The following is a 20492-nucleotide window of genomic DNA, read 5'->3' on the forward strand; positions in this document are numbered from 1 at the left end:
CAATATGAAATTTCCACGTAAGCCTTCGATCTAAGTGAATACCAAGGTATCTACATGTTCTGTTTGTGGTACTGGCACGTTAAAGATTTTAATGGGGGGGGGGCATGAATCTCTTCTAAGTGTGAATGGAGTATGTGTACATTTGGTCCCATTTAGCGCTATTCTCCATTTTTCAGCCAATTTTCAAGAGAACTTATATGCGATTGTAACTGGTGAGTTGCAATTACGCGGTCTACGTGGATACTAACGAACGCAGTATCGTCTGCCAACGTAGATGTGTGTGTGCAATTTGTTGTAGGCATATCCGATGTGAATATAACGTAAAGTATGGGACCAAGTACGCTTCCCTGAGGAACCCCAGCCTTTATCTTTTTAGGGGTTGAAAGTATACCTTTATCTTTTACTTCAAATGTGCGATCAGTTAGGTAATTTCGAAATAGTTTGTGAGTGTTTTTTGGTAGAAACTCGCATATTTTGTGTGAAAGTCCTTCATGCCATACCTTATCGAAGGCTTGAGAAATATCTATGAATATAGCCGTACAGTACTGCTTCTTTTCGAAAGCTTCCCTGCACCTGTTGTATTGTATTGTGCAATAAAAGGGTTGATTTAAACAATTTTGATAATATCGACAGAAGAGTTTGGACGGTAAGATTTTACTTGTGTTGGTTTTTTTTTCCAGGTTTTAGTATCATGACTATTTGCGATTTCTTCTTCCCGTTCGAAATATACTATTGAATATGAACAAAATCGTTTCTACTGCAGAATATGGAAGTTCTTTAAGCATTTTTGTAGTAATTTTGTCATTTCCTGCAGAGTTTTTTGCCTTCAGGTCCTTTATGGTCTTTTCAACATCCTTGATTGATAGACGTATTGGGTTTGTAATAATATTATCTAACACCGGTTCGTTTATTTCTGATGAACCGCTGTTTGGAGTAAATACTGATTCTAGATACGTAGCAAAGGTGTTCAATTTTTTTTTTTCATTTGTATTTTTTGCCCAATTTCCATTAGGAAGACGAATGGGCGATTCACGTTGAATGGGTCCCTGCATATAGTAAGTAGCTTTCCACAAGCTGTAATCAGATCTTTCAGTTGGATCTAAGTTTTCCAAGTAATTCTTAAGGTTTCGCTCTTCGAAGGCTTTCAAAAAATTATTCAGTCATCTTTGGCAATTTTTAAAATTGCTTTTGAGACCTGGGGATCAATGTTGTTGCCACTGGCTTTTAGCATTTCTTTTCTCCGTTATAAGCCTTTGAATGTCCAAGGGGAATGATGATGTGTTGCCATTATTTTGATAGTTTGAAGGGTTTGACGGGGCTGCCGTAGCAGCAGTTGCTGCATTGTTAACTAGCATAGTGAATCTTTCCACTACAGAGTCGATTTCTTCCTCAGATCGCAAGGACATACCTTCTGCCAAATGTGAACTAACGTATTTCTTATATCAGCCAGTTTATGCGCTTGTGATTTAAAGTTTCGGACAAATTGCACTGCGATGTAATATTCATTGATAATATCGTTGGCGAAAGGTCCGATGACAAGTCGAATGATAGAAGTGATGATATTTTTCACGCTTTAAATTCTTTATTATTGCAAAATCTATTAAATCAGGAATTTTGTTGAGGTCAGAGGGCCAATAGGTTGGATGGCCACTGGAAACAACGTTCAATTTTTCGGATGTTATAGCATTTAATAATTGTCTTCCTTTGGGAGTAATAAACCAAGAACCCCAATATATATGTTTGCCGTTGATGATATTGTAGCTAGGGGGGCAGTATACCGCCACATTGTTCCGGTAATAACGATTGAAGTCGGGAAAAAATTGACGATGTTTACCAAGGGGTAAGGCAGGAAAGACTATAGTTTCAGATCTCGCCACAGATCTTCATCAGTTCCCTTGTTTCTTGTTTTTCAACAAGCAACTTTTTATACCCAAGCGTCAATTGCCCGCTCAAATAGATACGTGTGCAAAGAAACACTTTGATCGAGAATTTCTTTGGCACTACCTAAACTCGAGCAACTTCACTTGCAAACAAAACCAAATCTTCTCCCACTACTATGCGTTCGTCGATTCTCGACGAAAAAACACATAACTAATTTGTTGGTGTTGCATACTACAGCAATAAAAAACATTTTGACGGTGCCCGGCCTCACAATTAGGAGGGATGGCGTTTTTTATTTGGGATGACGACTTCTATTTTGTTTCAAAATAGCCAGGCTTAATCCCATAGCCGTTGTTTTAATATTTTATTAAAACAACTTTAATTTATTAGTGTACTAAAATAATTTTGTTTTAGTACAATTTTCATTAAGATGCTTTGGTTTCGCATCATTACTTGCATCATGCTTTGCATGTTCATCATGAATGAATTCATTGTATCTACAAGCTTTTCGATAGATGTTTCAACTGTATTATAATTGGGTGTGGGTTGATTTTTTTTTTAGAATATTAGCGTATTGAGTTTTTGTAATAGTTGCGTTATTTTTGGTAGTAGGAGGAGCATTTTCTTGGGGCGCTCCTCTTGTGTTAATAGCTGGAAATGATGTTTGTTGCGGGTTGAATTCCATCGGGATAGATTGTTGCGGTTAATTTCAATCGGGGTTGGTTGTTGCGCTTCCTGTTTGCAATGATAGTTTTTTTTGACATGTTTAAACACAGCGCATCCTCCGTAATTAGCAGTGTGGTTTTCTCCACAGTTACAAAATTTTTTGTAACTGGGTACATCTTTTTTTTTGGATGTGGGAATTGGCGGATTTGTGGATATCCCCACATCTGACGCAGACAGATGGTAGTTTACAGTATGTTTTCGTGTGTCCAAATTCTTGGCAGTTGGTACATTGCGGTGGCCCTTTGGTTTTCATGGTTCTTCGACAGTAATACAGCGTTCACACAGGAATCTTAAATTATATATAGGATGCGTTTCTCCCTTTTTCTTGATTTTGGAAGATTCATAGGTTAAACATTGGTTGCGGAACTTTGTTCCTGTTGAAAATATTGAATATCGATTTTACCTCATAACCTTGCGCTTCCAATTCGCTTCTTATGTACTCTTGGGGTACAGAGCTGTCAATGCTTTATAGCACTACCACCAAACCTCTAGAGCTTTTTAGTTGGTAGGTGTAATAACTACTTTTCTCCGAATCTAGATAACTCACAAGTTTTTCATAATTTTCCTCAGTATAGGTCTGGATTTTTGTTTCATTCAGATTTCCTTTCTCAATGACCTAACGTAAAAGTTTCCTCTACCCAAAGTTTTTTAAAGTGAATTAACCACTGAATTCGATGCTTGCTTACGTAGATATATTGGAGGCGGTTTCTGTATTCTTGCTGGTTGATTTTCATTTTCAGGCTCCTCGGTAGTACTCAATATTGAGAAGCGGTTGTTTTCAACTTGGCTTCTTGCCATTTTTGGGTCGGGTTCCTCTCTTGTTGACCTTGAACTTGCTTTTCGCTTAGTCACTGTAATATATCTATCCATACCAGTTTGTATTTCTTGTTTTGCATTCGTTTCTGTTATTGTAGTTGTTACAGTTTCAGAGGTAGAAACAGTTTTCCGGGTTCGCTGTGGCCGTCAGCTTTTGTTTTTTTCGGCAGGTTCAATTGCATTAATATTGCTCGGTGTCATGTTTATCAACTTCGGAGAACACGATTATGAGCGGATAGTTGGTTTAGCTGTTAAATAGGCGCTGTCATCACGACTTCTTGTTTGATTGGTTGCGGCAGAGCTTTCCGGTGCTGCTATTATTGTAGTGTAAGCATTTTTCCCATTGCCACTTCTAAGTGTACGTTCCATAAGGTCAAACACCTGGTATTTTTTTGATTTATTTTTTCTTTTTGTCTCACTACCACTAAGTATTGATTATTTTCTGTAGAACTCAGCTTAAAATTAATTTATATTTTTATTTTCATTGGCGTAAGCCAACAAATATCTTTTGAAGCGTCCAATCGTTTAATTATTATTTTTTTTTTATTTCACTTCTCCTATGTTTATATTATTTCTTCGCGAGCTGCTTAAAAACACGTCCGTACTCCGAGAACGACATCGTACGAACAACCTTCTTAATTGTTTGGTGTAAAATAATTTTTGCGGTTCGTGTTTTTGTGAAAAATCAATTAAATATCGTGTTTTTAACGAGTTATAATTTTCATAAAAGAAAGAAAGAGAGAAAGTATAAAACACATGTGAAAAATTGACAATTCTATATCAAAATGCTAATTCGGAGGTGGCTGACAACATCTGTGGTGAAACTGCGACAATTATACATTTTGTGGAACCTTTAGAGAAGATTGTGAAGGTGACGAATATATTGTCCGGTCTCGGAAATTCTGAACGCAACTTACATCTGATATTTGGACTCAACATAATAATGAGTTACAATATTGAAGGATTATTTGGCAAAAATCGATTGTGAGATTTTTCCAATGTTTATACAGCTGTAACAGGCAAGCAAATTAAAGGAAATTTTGTTTATTTATACATGTTTATTATTTTCAATTCCTAGATGTTATATCAACATTCCGCCAATCGCCTGATAAAACGTTAAGTGCAAAAGAAGAACAAATATTTTAAGCAGACAAGTCACACCAAGTCTTATAGCCAAGAAAATATAATGGAAACGTGTTTTTTATTATTTAAATTTTAAAATGTTTAGCATTGGCTTTAGTTACTAATTGTGTGCTTATGTTGAATATTTGGTTTAGCCATTTATAAAGATAAAAAGGCTGTAATACGAAATTTGTACTTTTTTAGCATTTTCAATATTATGTTTTTTTTCTTTAATAAAATATACTATTTAACCAAAAGTGTAAGTTCATTGCCTTATTAAACTTACTGTGTATATTGCTTTTTAATCTATGAAAAGTTCCAGATAGGCCAAAAAAGTTAGTAGTGAAAATCTGGAGCTATTGACTCACTACCTCCAATGTCTCTATAGACTCACGACTTCCAATGTCTCTACTGACTCACTACATCCCATGTCTATACTGACTTACTCAACACATGGTCCCTCAACAACTACTGACATACTAGTTCCAATGTCACTACTGACTTTCGAATGACACGTTCATACAAAATGTCTATAGGAAATTACATGAGTTGTCTACCGTTTGTCAGTAGTACTGTTGACAATGTAAATAGTAAGTCAGTATAGATTCACTATTGACATTTCCAACAGGGTATTTACCAAGATTTACTTTACAATGATTGCGATTTACCAATACAACGAATTATTTTCTTTTTATTTTGTTAAATCCAAAGACTGAGACTGCTTTTACTTCAATTCAGTTGTTTAATGTTTATTTACAAGAAGTTAACTTAAGACTAAAAAAGGCAGTTTTATTCAAAAGTAGAAAAGATTGTTCATATATGGTTGCCATATATTATGAATGTCAAAAACACAAAACAAAGTATAGAGTTGACATACTAATACTATTAGACACATTTATAAGGTAATACATAACATTTCCTCCCCCTTGTGTATGTTTATTATGGAGAGAATAGGATTCTTTGTCGTCTTGGCCTTAACGATCTCCGTGGTAAAACAACATGTTCTCCTTCAGACGTATTCGAAGTAGGTTCCATGTCAACAGATGCGAATCCATGAAAATCGGACTGCGGTGTAGAGAATCCGTCATTGTTGTTCGGCTCTTCCGATTCACTCTCTGCTATAGGACCATAATTTACCGCGATGTTTCCGCCATCCGAATTAGAACTTGACCGTTGTGGCGTTGAACCTAACCGAGGAGGTGTTGGGCATCGGATGACATTCCTTGACTCGGCAGGTGCTCGGTTCCCGTTTGCATTATCCTGGACTCTGGTTCTAATCTGGTCAACATGTCGTCTGACTTCCTTCATGCAAAATTTCATAATGCAAGTCGCCTGTTCGCCGTATTATTATACCTTTAAGCCATTTATCCAACCTCTTGTTGTTTGATAGAAAGTATACATCTTGCATTGGCTCAAATACGCGATATGACGGGGTGAACTTGATATACTGCTTTTCAGACATGCTAAATTGTAGTTCATCGGGTTTCAACAGATCGAGTCGTGTTCTCAGTTTTCTTCCAAGAAATAATGAATCGGGAGATTTGCCAGTGGTTGCATGAGGGGCAATTCTGTAATGTCGTAAATACTGATTTAACCGCAGTTGTAGGTTTTCCTTGTTCGCACCCAACGTTTTCATGGCCGCTTTAATGGTTTGCACTGATCTTTCGGCTTGCCCGTTCGTAGCCGGGTGATAGGGGGCAGAGAATTTGTGGTATTTGACTCCAATTTTTGTCAGATAATCTTTGAATTCTTCAGATGCAAATCCCGTACCATTGTCTGATACAACTGTTATCGGAATTCCATAACTCGCAAAAAGCTCATCCAAGGCATTAATCGTAGCTGCTGACGAAGTTGATGATGTAATCTTAACTTCAATCCATTTACTGTAAGCATCAGTATCAACCAGCAACATTCTTCCCACAAAGGGACCGGCGTAATCAATGTGGATACGTTCCCATGACCCATTTGGGTATTGCCAATGATGTCCTCCAAATTTCGCTGGTTCGTTTGCGAACTGTCCACATTCCTCACAAGCCTTCGCCACATCTTCTATATCCTTGTCTAGCCCTGGCCAGTATACAAAGGATCTGGCAGCACCTTTCATTTTCACCATGCCCAGGTGAGCAGCATGAAGGTCCTTAAGTACCTTGTGTCTGAGTTTCTGTGGAATTACAACACGATGTTCAAATACTAAGCAGTTACCGGACAGTTTGTAATTTACAAGTGGTGATTTGTAACCATGCGATTTTAGACATTTCCCCTCTTCTAAGAGTCTCACAATCTTACCCAACTCGCTCTATTTGTCCTATAACAAAACCATCAAAATCGTCATATTCATCTTCGATTTTGCCAATCATGTTTGTATCAATTGCCCTTGAACAGAAATCTGCCTTAACATTCGCCTTAGTATCTCTGAAAATGACCTCAAAATCAAAATTAGACAAGTAGTCCGCATAATTCGCCATTCGGCTAATACATAACGTAGGGAGACTCTTTTCAGGGTGCAAGATCTGGGTCAATGGTTTATGGTCTGTTATCAACGTGAAATGTCTTGCATACAAATACAGGAAAAATTTCTGTGTCGCCCACACAATGGCCAAAGCCTCCTTATCAATCTGGGGGTATTTCTGTTCAGTGGCCGACAATGTCCGACTAGCATATGCTATCGGCCTCTCTTTTCCATCCTCCATTATATGCGACAGCACCGCGCCGAGGCCTGTCTTACTTGCATCGGTTGCCAGTACCAGAGGCAACTGAGGATCGTATGGTATCAGCACTTGGTCTGAAATCAAGGTACTCTTCAAATCCTTATATGCCATTTCAGCTTCGGCAGTCCAATGAAATGGTTTCTTAGAGAGCACTTCTCTTAACGGTCTAGCTCTAGACGACAAATTTGGAATAAACGACCCGTAATATGTGGCCTTCCCCAGGAAAAGTTGCAGCTCATCATATGTTTTGGGTTTTGGCGCATCCCTAATAGCTTGAATGTGCATGTCCGACTTGTGTATACCTTCTCCGTCAATTCGATGACCCAGAAATTCGACTGATGACGCTGCAAATACACACTTCGACCGATTAAGACGTAGCCCCTTCTGCCGCAGTCGCTCCAATGTCGCTTTGTGCGCAATCATAAGTTTTTCAAACGTTTCTGCATATACGAGTATATCGTCGAAGAAATTGCACACATTGGGAACGCCGTGAAGAACAGCTTCCATAGCTCGTTGCCAAACCGCAGGGATATTTGCAGCTCCGTATACTGCTCTCATTGGCCGAATCAACCCGTGGGTGGGAGTGTTCAGTGTTAATGCATGGGCCAGTTCGTCATCAATTTGTAAGTGCGAGTACGCATCAGTAATGTCCAACAGACAAAATAATTTGGCCCCTTTCATTTTATTAAATAGAAATTCCGGTTTCGGAATTGGATGTTCATCTATGATAATTAGACATCGGATTTTGCATATTTGCATATTTTTTATTAATAAAGATACGAAAATTCTGATTGGACCAAAATTTGTTTTGAAGAAAACTGAATGCAATGACAGGCTCATATTTTTTATTTTTTTGCATATTTGCATATTTTGCATATGCACAAAATATGCAAAAAATATGCAAAATATGCAAAAAATATGCAAAATATGCAACTAATTTTTTCGACGAAAATCGTCAAATTAAATTTGGAAAGTCATCAAAGGGTGTTCTAAATTAAGTTTATTGTCGTTAAACGTCGATTTCTTAACCGATTATTATGTTATTAATTATTATTCCGCCACAGCAATAAATCTGGACTAAAAGACTTAGAAAATTTCCTATAACCCAGCCTTCTTATTACAACATAAGTTGCTTTCTAATACAAATTTGTTCAAAAATTCAATCAGAAATGTCAAAATGAACGTATCCAAATATGTTGATAGTTTCTGCTCGGCCAAATTGTGTGACAGAATAACAAATGAGCTAGAAATTAAGACTAAGACAATATTGAATATTACATAAAATCTTTCATATTTTACTAAAAACATATAACATATAAAAACATATAACATATACATGAATATTTCCGTCCGAATTTTCCGCACGGAAAATAATTTTAGAAAGTGAAACTCTTTTAAAATAAATATTTGTTAAAATTTGAAAGCTACTAGATTCGCTTCATGATGGCATATTCTAGTCGAATCGACTAGAAACATTCTATTCTAGTCGAATCGAAAGAAACAAATTATGCACTGAATTTTTATTCATGATTGCACTGATAACTATATTTTAATACCCTAAGGTATTTTGTCTTAGTGAATGAGTTTGCAACATGCAAAAGGAAACGAAGTAGACCCACAGTTCCTTTTGATGATCTGCATAGATTCGCACTTATCCATCTGGTCAGGTCTTTTTGAAAACAAAGTACAGGTCACATTTATAGACCAATTCGCATAAAAATTGGAGATTTTTTGGCCCTAGGGCGATCCCTGTTTATTTTAGTAAGAATCGATTCAGATTTGGATATTGAACCTATATATACAGTATAATCTCGATAATCCCTACACCAGAGGTTTTGGCGGTGTCCGAATTATCAAATTGTCCGGATTAACGAATAGTAAAGAAAATAAATTATTTTCTATGATTAAATAACTCGTGGTAGTTATATAATACTCTACGTGCTCTAAGTGTTAAAAATAGTGAGATTTTTCTATACGACAATCCGGACATTTTTATTGGCATTGCCCGTATTTGTTCCTTTCCTTACTTTTTACCAATTTACCATGCAACAAGACTCAATTTCCCAAATTACAGAAAACGCCAATCAGATTGTGAAAGTAGAGCTAGAAATATGACGTTTTTAAAGTATACATCAGGATGTAAGCAAAACACGGACAAGTGTGAAATTTAATTTTTTTGAAAATTATGATTCCTTGAAATCTTTGCCTTTTAGGTGTATAGTGCCTTTGGCAACTTTAATGACAATATTGCGGCGAACATTTTTCTTAGTATATTTATTTATATCCTAGACAACAAGACTAATGTGTTACAAAATGTGCTATATCCTTGTACTCGATTACTTTTCTAAATGTTTCTGAAAAAAAATTTACAGCAACTCCTCCATTAAACAACTGTCCAAATTCGAAATATTTGTAATAATTAGTTCAAATTATCGAGTACACGGTCAGGTATAAGTTAATTAATTGTATATTTTCTTTTTGACTGTGTTATCAAAATTGTTTTCCTGTAGCAGGAATGAAAAAACTATATTTTTTTAGCATTCCAAATGCTTTTCTAGCAGAAATATGTGAGTGGTTTTGCCATGTTAAAGATAATTCCAAGGGTTTGACTTATTTTACCACTACCACGCTATTGTGTGGTTTTTCTGAGTGATGTCATTTTGAACTAATCATTTGGTGTTCTTCGCATCAATTTTAACTATATCCCAATTAAATAAAACTTGTTGTTTTTAAAAATTTGAAAACAACAAAACCCGAGATTAAGCTGAAATTATTTTACATCAATAATAAATACACATCTCAACAAAACTGGCAAAAGTGAATCTAAAAATAATGCATTACTTTTCGCCGAGGAGTGAACATTTCCCAATTCTGCATTAAGCGGTTGTATACTTAAAATATACATATAAAATTATGTATTTTTAGTGCATTAAACTAAAACCATGTCATCAATATTAAAGCTGCAGTTAGAGCATTTTTCCAAAGAAACTTTTTGACCACAAATATAGGACTAAACACTATAAAATATATTAAAATCTATAGGTGGATATTCAAAACGTATACTTCTAATTATAGTTATATTCCAGAACCTGGAATCGTAAATGGTACTTTAGTACTTTTTCCCATTTTGCGCTAAAAAACGAACCCTTTTTCCAAAAACTAGAAAAAATTGCGCTTTTATCTAAAGAAGAATAGCGATGACTAACTCTAGCTCTTTTTTTTTGCTAGACAATTTTGGCCGATTAGACTATCACCATATTTGGACATGTTGATTTTGACATTTCTGATTGAGTTTTTGAAATTATTCCATTATCTATCTACATTTGTATAGAAGGCAAATTATGTTGTAATAGGAATGCTGGGTTATTTGACATTTTCTCACCTTGTGAAAACTGATTTAAGTCTTGTTAGTCTAGATTTATTGCTGTGGCGGAATATCTGGAGAGTCTCAATAACATAATAATCTGCAAAAAAACTATGTTAAACGTCAAAAAACTTAATTTAGAATGCGTTTTTGATGATTTTCTAGATATAATTAACGATTTTTGTCAAAAAAACACCTGCATATTTAGCATATTTTTTGCATATTTTGCATATTTTTTGCATATATTTTGCATATTTTTTGCATGTATTTTGCATATTTTTTGCATATTTTTGATATGACCCCAAATATCGAAAAATTGACCCTCACAACGCCTAGATCCAAAATTTGAGTCCAATCTGATAAGAAATAAAAAACATGCTAAAATCCGATGTCTAATGATAATTCTTGGGTTTACCGTAGGTTTATAGTTACCTGTGATTCTTATCTTGCCGTTCTTTTTAACTACTACATGGGTTGTCGACGCCCATTCGGAAAATTCGACTCTCTTGTAAAGTCCCGCTTTCAATTTATTGTCTATTTCTGCCGCATATTTATCTCTCAAGGCTATTGGTACTTCACGGGCACGTGCGAATACTGGCTTGGCTCCAGGTAGAAAGTTTGCTTTAACAGGTGGCATATCTAACTTTCCTGCAACATCACCGAAGACATCCTCGTATTGACCTAGTACATGCCGTAAAGCGTCATTCTCTTTTTCACTTAATTCTTTATTTGTCGTTTTAATTGAATTGACACCATCCGTAGACCCAAATACCGCTTTGAAATCAATTTCATCAACAAAATGTGTGATCCACTCTCTTCCCAGCAACGAATCACATTTGCCTTTGACGATATATAAGTTCAATTTCTTTGCTTTGGAACCAATTTGTGCATTGACTACTATACGGCCAAGACATTGCGCCTTGTGACCACTATAACTTGTAAATTGCCTTTCCGTCTTGATTATTTTGGCATTCTTCTTTATTTTTGACAGGGTGTCTTCGCTCACAATTCCACACGGAGACCCTGTGTCTAACTCCATTGGGATAATCACATCTTCTATCCGTACATTTAAAACGTGCTTCTTTACCTTACCATTCTTTTGAAGCATGTGATTTAAACTCTGCACAGCATCCAAATCGTCGGATTTGTCTTCAGCATCCACCTGATATGTCTTGGATTTGCACACTTTTGAGATATGGCCTTTCTTTCTACAGGCAAAACACACTGCATTCCGGAATTTACAATTTTCTCTTTGGTGCGGTCCACCACAACCCTGGCATTTCTTATCTATTGGACTCGATGTCTTTTCGCTCCGCTTGAACTTGACGTTGCTGAATCCTACCTTAAGCGTTGCTTCTTCTCCGGCATCATGGTGGTTGTTTGCTTTCATTTCATTCGCCGATTTGTGTGAAGCTTCTAACCTTACAGCAATATCATATGCATCATTAAATGTGGTAGGCTCTTTTGCAATTATTTCATCACATATATTCCGTGCCTCAAGGCCACAAAGAAATTGTCCCGTCAACATCCTGTCTAAAAATTCACCATACTCACAATGTGCTGTTCCTTGCCGTAGACGTAATGTGTAGGCCGATATTGTTTCCTCCTTTGATTGTATGATGTTTCGAAAATTAATGCTTTCTGCATATTTGTTTTTCTTGCCATCAAAATGGTCACACAGCTTCCGCTTCATTTCATCATATTCGACTTCAGTTGGTGACTTAGGACTTACCAACGTCCTGAGAGCGTTATTAAGTTCTGGTCCCATGTGAACTAACAAAAACTTCTTGTATTCACTCGTTGGCACACGCCCCAACTGCAGTGCCCATTCACATCTTTCGAAATAATCTTTCACCAATGTTCCTTCTGAACTTTTGTACTGCGAGATGGATACAGCCGCATTTGCTGTTCTTGATCCATCGCCACTGGTTGGCTTTGTCGGTGTTGAACCAACAGATTGTTGCAGAGCTTCAGCAATCAACTTTGCAAGCTGCTTATAATCGTCGTTGTCCAACGGCATTATCCCACTTCTGACAACATATGTTAAATCCAAAGAATGAGACTGCTTTTACTTCAATTCAGTTGTTTAATGTTTATTTACAAGAAGTTAACTTAAGACTAAAAAAGGCAGTTTTATTCAAAAGTAGAAAAAATTGTTCATATATGGTTGCCATATATTATGAATGTCAAAAACACAAACAAAAGTATAGAGTTGCCATACTAATACTATTAGACACATTTATAAGGTAATACATAACATAAGCTTTGTTCCTTTACTTTTTTAATGGTAAGAGTGGTAAAAGAGAAAAGTGTCAAAATTGTTCAAAATTGCTCTCTCATGAACATTTTTACCAGAAAAGTAAAGGAACGGAAAATGGTAGATCCGGCAGCAATGTCAGAAAAAACATAAAAGAATCAATTTTCGTCTTTTATTTCACAGTTTTTAATTTAGTGTTGTCAGTGTTCGACTTTTTCATCGTTTTTTCGTCCATTTTGTGAAATAATCGCCGAAAAATCAGTTCTGCCATTTTCTACCTGCAGAAATTTTGCTGGTAGCCTGTGGTAGAAGAGAAAGCCATTTTCGCTCTCTCTCCCCTCTCACTCTCTTAAAAATTGCTTCCAGTTTTGCCACATTTCGGGGTTAAGGAACGCTTTGCAGGTTAAAAATGGTAACAAATGGTTAAAATGGTAACCTCAGGTAAGTAAAGGAACACAGCTATATTTGAATATATTTACCAAGATTTAGTGTGTAAAAGACTGTACAACGCTTATAATTTGGACAAAATGCATGCACTTTTAATGCGCATCCGATTTCACCATCAACCATGAAAAAATACAACGATCTAAACGAATTTCATTAACCCTTTTTGGCCCGATGTTGTTTCCACGCCGTTTGAGATATTCATATATACTAAGTGATATTTTTAAAAACATTGTTCGAGCAGCTTTCTATTTTTGCAGTAGCAGCGGATGGATTTTCACAACTAATAGGCCATAAAAAACGAACTAACACATCTTGGGGTCCCAGCACACTCAAAAGATATTTGAACAAATTATTCCACTAAATATTGGACTTTGGCAGTAGATTACTGTGGTGTTGTGTGGTTACATAGTCAATCTACATATAAATTATGCGTATTTTAAAAACGGCATATGCAAATGTATTTGTATTGTCAATTAATTGCAACATGACTGTATAATTCCAATATATATCTATATATATAAATGAGCTTGGTGATAAGTGATTGACTGACTGACTGACTCATCATCAACGCCCAGCCAAAACGGCTAAAGCTAGGAGCTCGAAATTTTACCAGTGGGTCACTGTTGATGCAAATGTGCGAGATAAGGCCGGGTTTTAGAAAATTCGTCCTGGAACCACAAAAAATAACAACAACAAAAATCCTTATTTTTCATTATTATTACGTACTTATGCACTTAGTTGGCCCTCTGCAAGACATGTGTCAAATTAACAATGCTATAACTTCATGATACCGTAAACGATCACACATAACTTCAAATTTTGTAGTTTACTTCTAGGCGCACTTATTTTATCGTAAACCACTAAATAATAGAAAGACAAGACATTTGTTATCTTCCATTGCAACAGATGTCGTGAATAACTAACTGTTTGCAAATCAATGAAAGTGCAATAAAATTGTGCATATTAACACTATTTATTTGCCATTAAGAATTTTATCGTATATGGAGATGTACAGTCATAGCTATTCAATTTCAAAATCTGTAATTTGAAGAAATCGCTAAATAATTAATGAAATCAATAATAGGCCCCAGGAATATAGGAATTTGGTATGGAAATCAAGGTTGGGAAGTGGTGCTTCTAAAAGGAAATGGTTTGGAAAATTACCAATCATGTATACGAAAAGTACTAAATGGTACTAAATTTAGTACAATTTAGATTTGGGTGAACGTAAAGAGCTGGAAACCTGAAACTCGGAATTAAGGTTACTGTTGTAGTGTAGGATTGAGATATGAGGGTAGTTTTGGAAATTCGTGCTTATGTGTACGAAAAGTACTAAATAGTACTAAATTTGGTACAATAGGGATTTGGGTGAACGGATAGAGCTGGAATCCTGATATTTGGAATTGAGATTACTGTTGGAGTGTAGGATTGAAGAACTTTTGGAAATTCGTACTTATGTGTATGAAAAGTACTAAATGGTACTAAATTTGATACAATGGGGATTTGGGTGAACGGATAAAAGCTGGAATCTCGAAATTTGGAATTGAGATTACTGGTGGGGTGTAGGATTGAGGTAGTTTTGAAAATTCGTACTTATGCGTACGAAAAGCACTAAATGGTACTAAATTTAGTACCATTTGGATTTGAATGAACGGAAAGAGCTGGAAACCTGAAATTTGGAATTAATATTACTGTTGAAGTGTAGGATTTAGATATGAGGGTGGTTTTGGAAATTAGTACTTATGTGTACGGAAAGTACTAAATGGAACTAAATTTTGTATAATGGGTATTTGGGTGAACGGATAGCTCTGGAATCTCGAAATTTGGAACTGAGATTACTGGTGGAGTTTAGTATTGTGGAAGTTTTAGAAATTCGTACATAGGGTACGAAAAATACTAAATAGCACTAAATTTGGTACAGTTTCGATTTGGGTGAACGGATAGAGTTTGATTCCTCAAATTTGGACTGAGGATCACTGATGAAGAGTAAGAAAGATGCACCAAAGGGTTTTTGGAATCTTGAGTGTACGAAAAGTACTAAATGGTACTAAATTTAGTACAATTTGGATTTGGGTGAACGGATAGAGCTGGATTCCTGAAATTTGGAATTGATATTACTGTTGGAGTGTAGGACTGGGAAAGTTTTGGAAATTCTTACTTATGTGAATGAAGAGTACTAAATGGTACTAAATTTGGGACAATGGGGATTTGGGTGAACGGATATAGTTGGAATCTCGAAATTTGGAATTGAGATTACTGGTGGGGTGTAGAATTGAGGTAGTTTTGAAAATTCGTACTTATGGGTACGCAAAGTATTAAATGGTACTACATTTAGTACAATCTGGATTTGGGTGAACGTATGTATGTAGCTGGAAACCTGAAATTTGGGATTAAGATTACTGTGAAGTGTAGGACTGAGATATGGGGGTGGTTTTGGAAATTCGTACTTATGTGTTCGAAAAGTACTAAATTTGGTACAATAGGGATTCGAGTGAACGGACAGAGCTGGAATCCTGAAATATGAAATTGAGATTATTGTTGGAGCATAGGATTGGGGAAATTTTGGAAAATCGTATTTATGTGTACGAAAAGTACTAAATGGTACTAAATTTATTACAATTTGGATTTGGGTGAACGGATAGAACTGGAATCCTGAATTTTAAGTATTTTAATTTTATTTATTTTAATTTAAAGTATGAATTTTAGTAAACGGAAAGAGTTAGAATTTGCAACCCGCTCGCGGTAGGCTATAGAGGTAGAATTTGGATTTGGGTGACGGATAGTGTTTGAGTCCTGAAATTTGAAATTAGGATTACTATTGGAGTGTAGGACTGAGGTAGTAAGGGTACGAAAATTACTAAGTGGTACTACCTGTGGTACAATTTGGATTTGGGGGAACGGATAGAGCTGGAATCCTGGAATTTGGTCCGACTGTTGTTGGATTATAGGATTGAGATGGAAGTAGTTTTTGAAATTCGTACTTATAGGTACGAAATGTACCAAATTGCACAACTTGGATTTAAGCGCACGGATAGTGCTGGAATCCTGTTATTTGGAATTATGGTTACTGTTGAAGTGAAGGATTAAGGTTGTTTTGGAAAATCGAATTGTGCAGAATTTGGTACAATTTGTTTTTGTATAAAGGGGTTTTTGGAAATTCGTCGTAGAAAGGTACGAAAAGTGCTAAAGTGTACTAAATATGGAATCCATTGTATTAGGCGAACGCGAAGAGCTAGAAATCTGAAATTTTGAACGAGTGGTCATTGATGGAGAGTTAGGAAGATGTACCAAAGGGTATTTAGAAACTCGACCTATAAGTGTACGAAAAGTACTAAAAGTTTCTAAATTTGGTACCAATTGCATATTTTAATGGATAAAGCTAGAATCTTCAAATTTGGTATGGGAATCAAGGTTGGGAAATGGCGTTGAAATAAGGATATGGTTTTGGAAGTTCGTATTTATGAATACGAGCAGTAATAAATTTGGATTTGGGTGAACGGATAGAGCTGGAATCCTAAAGTTTTGAATTAAGATTACTGTAGGGGTATAGGATTGAGATAGTTTTGGAAATTCGTACCTTTGGGTACGAAAAGTACTAAATGGTACTAAATTTGGTACAATTTGGATTTGGATGAACGAATAGAGCTGGAATTCTGAAATTTGGAACTAAAATTACTGGCGGACAGTAGAATTGAGTTTTGGAAATTCGTACTTATGGGTACAGAAAGCACTAAATTTGGTACAATTTGAATTTTAGTAAACGGATAGTGTTGGAATTAGGAATTAAGATTACTGTAGGAGTGTAGTATTGAGGAAATTTTGAAAAGTCGTACGTATGGGTACGAGAAGTACTAAATGATACTAAATATGGTACAATATGGATTTGGGTGAACGGGTAGAGCTCGAATCCTGAAATTTTTGTTTGGGAAGGAAATGGTACTAAATTTTATACAATTTGGATTCGGGTGAATTAATAGAGCTGGAATCCTGAAATTTGGAATTGCAGTCGAAGAGTAGGATTCAGGTTGTTTTGAAAAAGCAAACTTAAGGTTACGAAAAGCACTAAATGGTACTAAATTTAGTACAATTTGTATGTAGGTGAACGGATAGCGGTGGAATCCTGCAATTTGAAAGTATGATTATTGTAGCCCTGATGCGTTGCGGAAGTTTTGAAAATTGGTTCGAAAATTCTAAATTGTTCTAAATTTAGTACAATTTTAATTTGGTTTAAGAGATAGAGTTTGAATCCTGAAATTAGGAAGTAAGATTACTACTAAAGTGAAGGATTGAGGTAGTTTTGGAAAATCTTACTTATGGGTACGAAGAGTTCGACTTGATACTTAGTTTGGTACAATTTGGAATTGGACGAACGGATACAGCTGGAATCTTGAGATTTGGAATTACTGTAATTATTATGGAATTTACTGTAATTATTTTGTATTAATGTCCGTGTATGGCTGAGATATGTCGTCGAAATACGTACCAAAGTATACGAAAATTACTTAATGGAACTCAATTTGTTTTTGGGTGTAGGGACAGTGCTGGAATTTTTATTTTTTGGAGTTAGGGTGTGTATTGGTGTCCAACGTTGATCTCGCTGTTAATGTGTAAGGGTGATATACGGCTGACCTTTTTGAAAATCGAACTTAAGGGGTACGTACAGTACTAAGATAAAAATAAATATTGATTAAAATTGGTATTAGTGCGACCAAATTTTCAGTGTTTGTCATTTCCATATTATATATTGTTTATTTGTTTTTTATATGCTTTCCGCATACGAAGTAGCGGGCATTTTGCTATTTAAAATAAAATTAATATAAATTAGAATAATACTTTACATAATTAAAATTGTTTTTGAAATTATGAATATTTAAAATAAAATTAACTTTTAAACAAATGTTAGAGAATAAATATTAGTAAGCGATACTTTGTAAGGAACATGTTTGCCATAAACGAAATAAAGAAATAAAATAATTTCTATTAAATAAAATAGTTTTAATGTTGAGACTTTCTTTATAATGTGTCACTTCCGCTAACGAAGTAGCGGGCACATGCTAGTATATATATATATATATATATATATATATACATATATATAGGGAACTGCCTAAAGTACATCAGAAAATAAAGAGAACTATACAAAGTCTATAGTTTATATACATATTTACCTGTGAGCATTGAATTAAAAACCAGTGCCGGAAAATAATGGTGGAAATACAACACTCTGCCCATTATCCAAAAGGGACAGTAGTGAATTGCCCATCCAAGGTATAACCACATTGCAGCATTAAGGAGAGGCCGATCCAAATTGTCATCTGCAATAACTTTTATGTAAGTGCTATGTATTTTTCATATTCATTAACTAGATTAAATTAGCTACCTTTAGCCGCACACAATTTATATGAAGAGTGCGAATAGATTTGTTTAACACTTTTGTAGTGAGTGTTTAAATTTGTTTTAATTTTACCCTCTTGTCGTCTTTGCTTGATTTTATTTTTTAGAAACACGAACACGAAGAAATTCAAAAAGCAAATATTACACCACCATATTATAGGATTACCCAACAAATATATGCGATATTCATTTCCAGAAAAATATTGCCCCTGGCCAATAAAATAATAATGTTAGTTAATTTTTGTAAAGTGATGATGTAAAGTGATAGTTTATTAATACCTTGTAGTTTATAGGCCACTGCCATGGCCGACTTGTTGATTCTCCTTCCTTTGGTTTAAGACCAGAATTTCCTTGGAACATTACAGCGTGTGCCTCCATGAATCTAGAAAAAAATCCGGGGGCATATACGCTGAAGTTTTCTGCAGTTACTGAAAAAGTAATAAGACTAGTGTTAACTAATATATATATACATATATACAAAATTATAATGCATATTCTATTAGAGTAATCAGTTTTTCTTTACTATCCATTTTCAATCATTTATAAATTATAATCTAGTATAAACAGAATGGGGGATCACCTAAATAGATGCATCCGGAAATAAAAAGAAATAATTGAAAAAATTAAGTTACAGTGTTTTATTTGCAAATGTACCAAAAACTAGAAAATAATTTTTCTCTTAGTCCCAATAAGTATATTCTTCTTCATGATTTTATATGAAATATAACCACAAGCGCACAAAGTATATGCATTTAATACAGATTGTCCACAATATTTTAAATATTATTTTTGGAATTTTGGTACAGATTACAATATATTAGTCCTTTGATATTTAGAATTGAAAATAATCCGTTCGTCGGTACAGTTCTCATACAAAAGTTCCGCCGATTTTAGGTATTTGCAAGTTTTTAACCAAATTCTCCAACAGAATTGACGCAAAAACTAAAAAATATAAAAAAATACCTATATACGTTCACGTTTTGGAATACCCCAGATTTTTCATCCACATTAGTTCTCATTTGGCATTTTGGGTTCTAATTCCCACAGAAAATTGCCAATAGTAGTATTAGCTTATTTTTATTAATATTTTGAAAACAATTTATTGTTAAAGCAATATCGTCGGTGTCATGCTTAAGTGTTCCATACGCCATTTTTGACATTTTGAGATAAAGGTACCTTACAAGGTTTTGAACCATGCTCTTTCTGATTTTTTGGTCGGTTTTTCTCTATCTCCTACAGTTTCAGAGATATTCAGATGCCAGTATGTTCCATATCCGCTTTGTGACCCAAAAAATCTTGTCATTTTGTTCCATATCCATAAAGCCTGGCGTATGGAACAAAACAACTTTGAACTTTTTAGTTCCATATCCATGTCGTTTGGCGTATGGAACAAAAAGAGACAAAAACGAATTGTTCCGCACCAAAAATGATGGCGTATGGAACAAAAAATTGCCCATTTTTGCGAAGTTACGAATAATGTGGCGTATGGAACAAATTGTTTTAAAGGACTTGGTTTAAAGACTGAAGAATAATAGTTTCTAAATCCAAATATTTTTGAATATTGTATTGTTATATGAAAACGAAAATTTATTAATCGTTTAAACAAAAAATCCCTAGTTTAAAAACAAAATTTTGATGTAAGTACACAAAAATATACAGTATCGGACAAAACATTTGCAACAGACACATACAATTTAGTTTTAGCGCTATAATATTTGTAAAAATCAACATTTTGTTCCATTTTTCAGCATTAAAGTGTTCTTCATACTCCAAAGGA

General features: G+C 35.0%; 1 protein-coding gene across 4 annotated transcripts in view; it reads right to left on the reverse strand.

Annotated features, from left to right (window-relative positions):
- tw (Protein O-mannosyl-transferase 2) overlaps positions 1 to 20492 on the reverse strand; it is a 420790-nt gene that overhangs the window by 40085 nt on the left and 360213 nt on the right. For 2 of the 4 annotated variants that reach the window (XM_073956337.1, XM_073956360.1), the window contains exons 10-12: positions 18995 to 19143; positions 18702 to 18924; positions 18490 to 18636 (exon numbers count right to left, since the gene is read on the reverse strand). In XM_073956337.1, the coding sequence (XP_073812438.1) occupies positions 18490 to 18636; positions 18702 to 18924; positions 18995 to 19143 (519 nt within the window). Of the gene's footprint in view, positions 1 to 18489; positions 18646 to 18701; positions 18925 to 18994; positions 19144 to 20492 lie in introns of all 4 variants that reach the window. The other 2 variants (XM_073956329.1, XM_073956348.1) reach the window with 1 other exon arrangement.

This window comes from Musca autumnalis, unplaced genomic scaffold (genome assembly GCF_047663935.1).
Source record: "Musca autumnalis isolate F117 unplaced genomic scaffold, ASM4766393v1 scaffold_1, whole genome shotgun sequence".
Lineage (NCBI taxonomy): Eukaryota > Metazoa > Arthropoda > Insecta > Diptera > Muscidae > Musca > Musca autumnalis.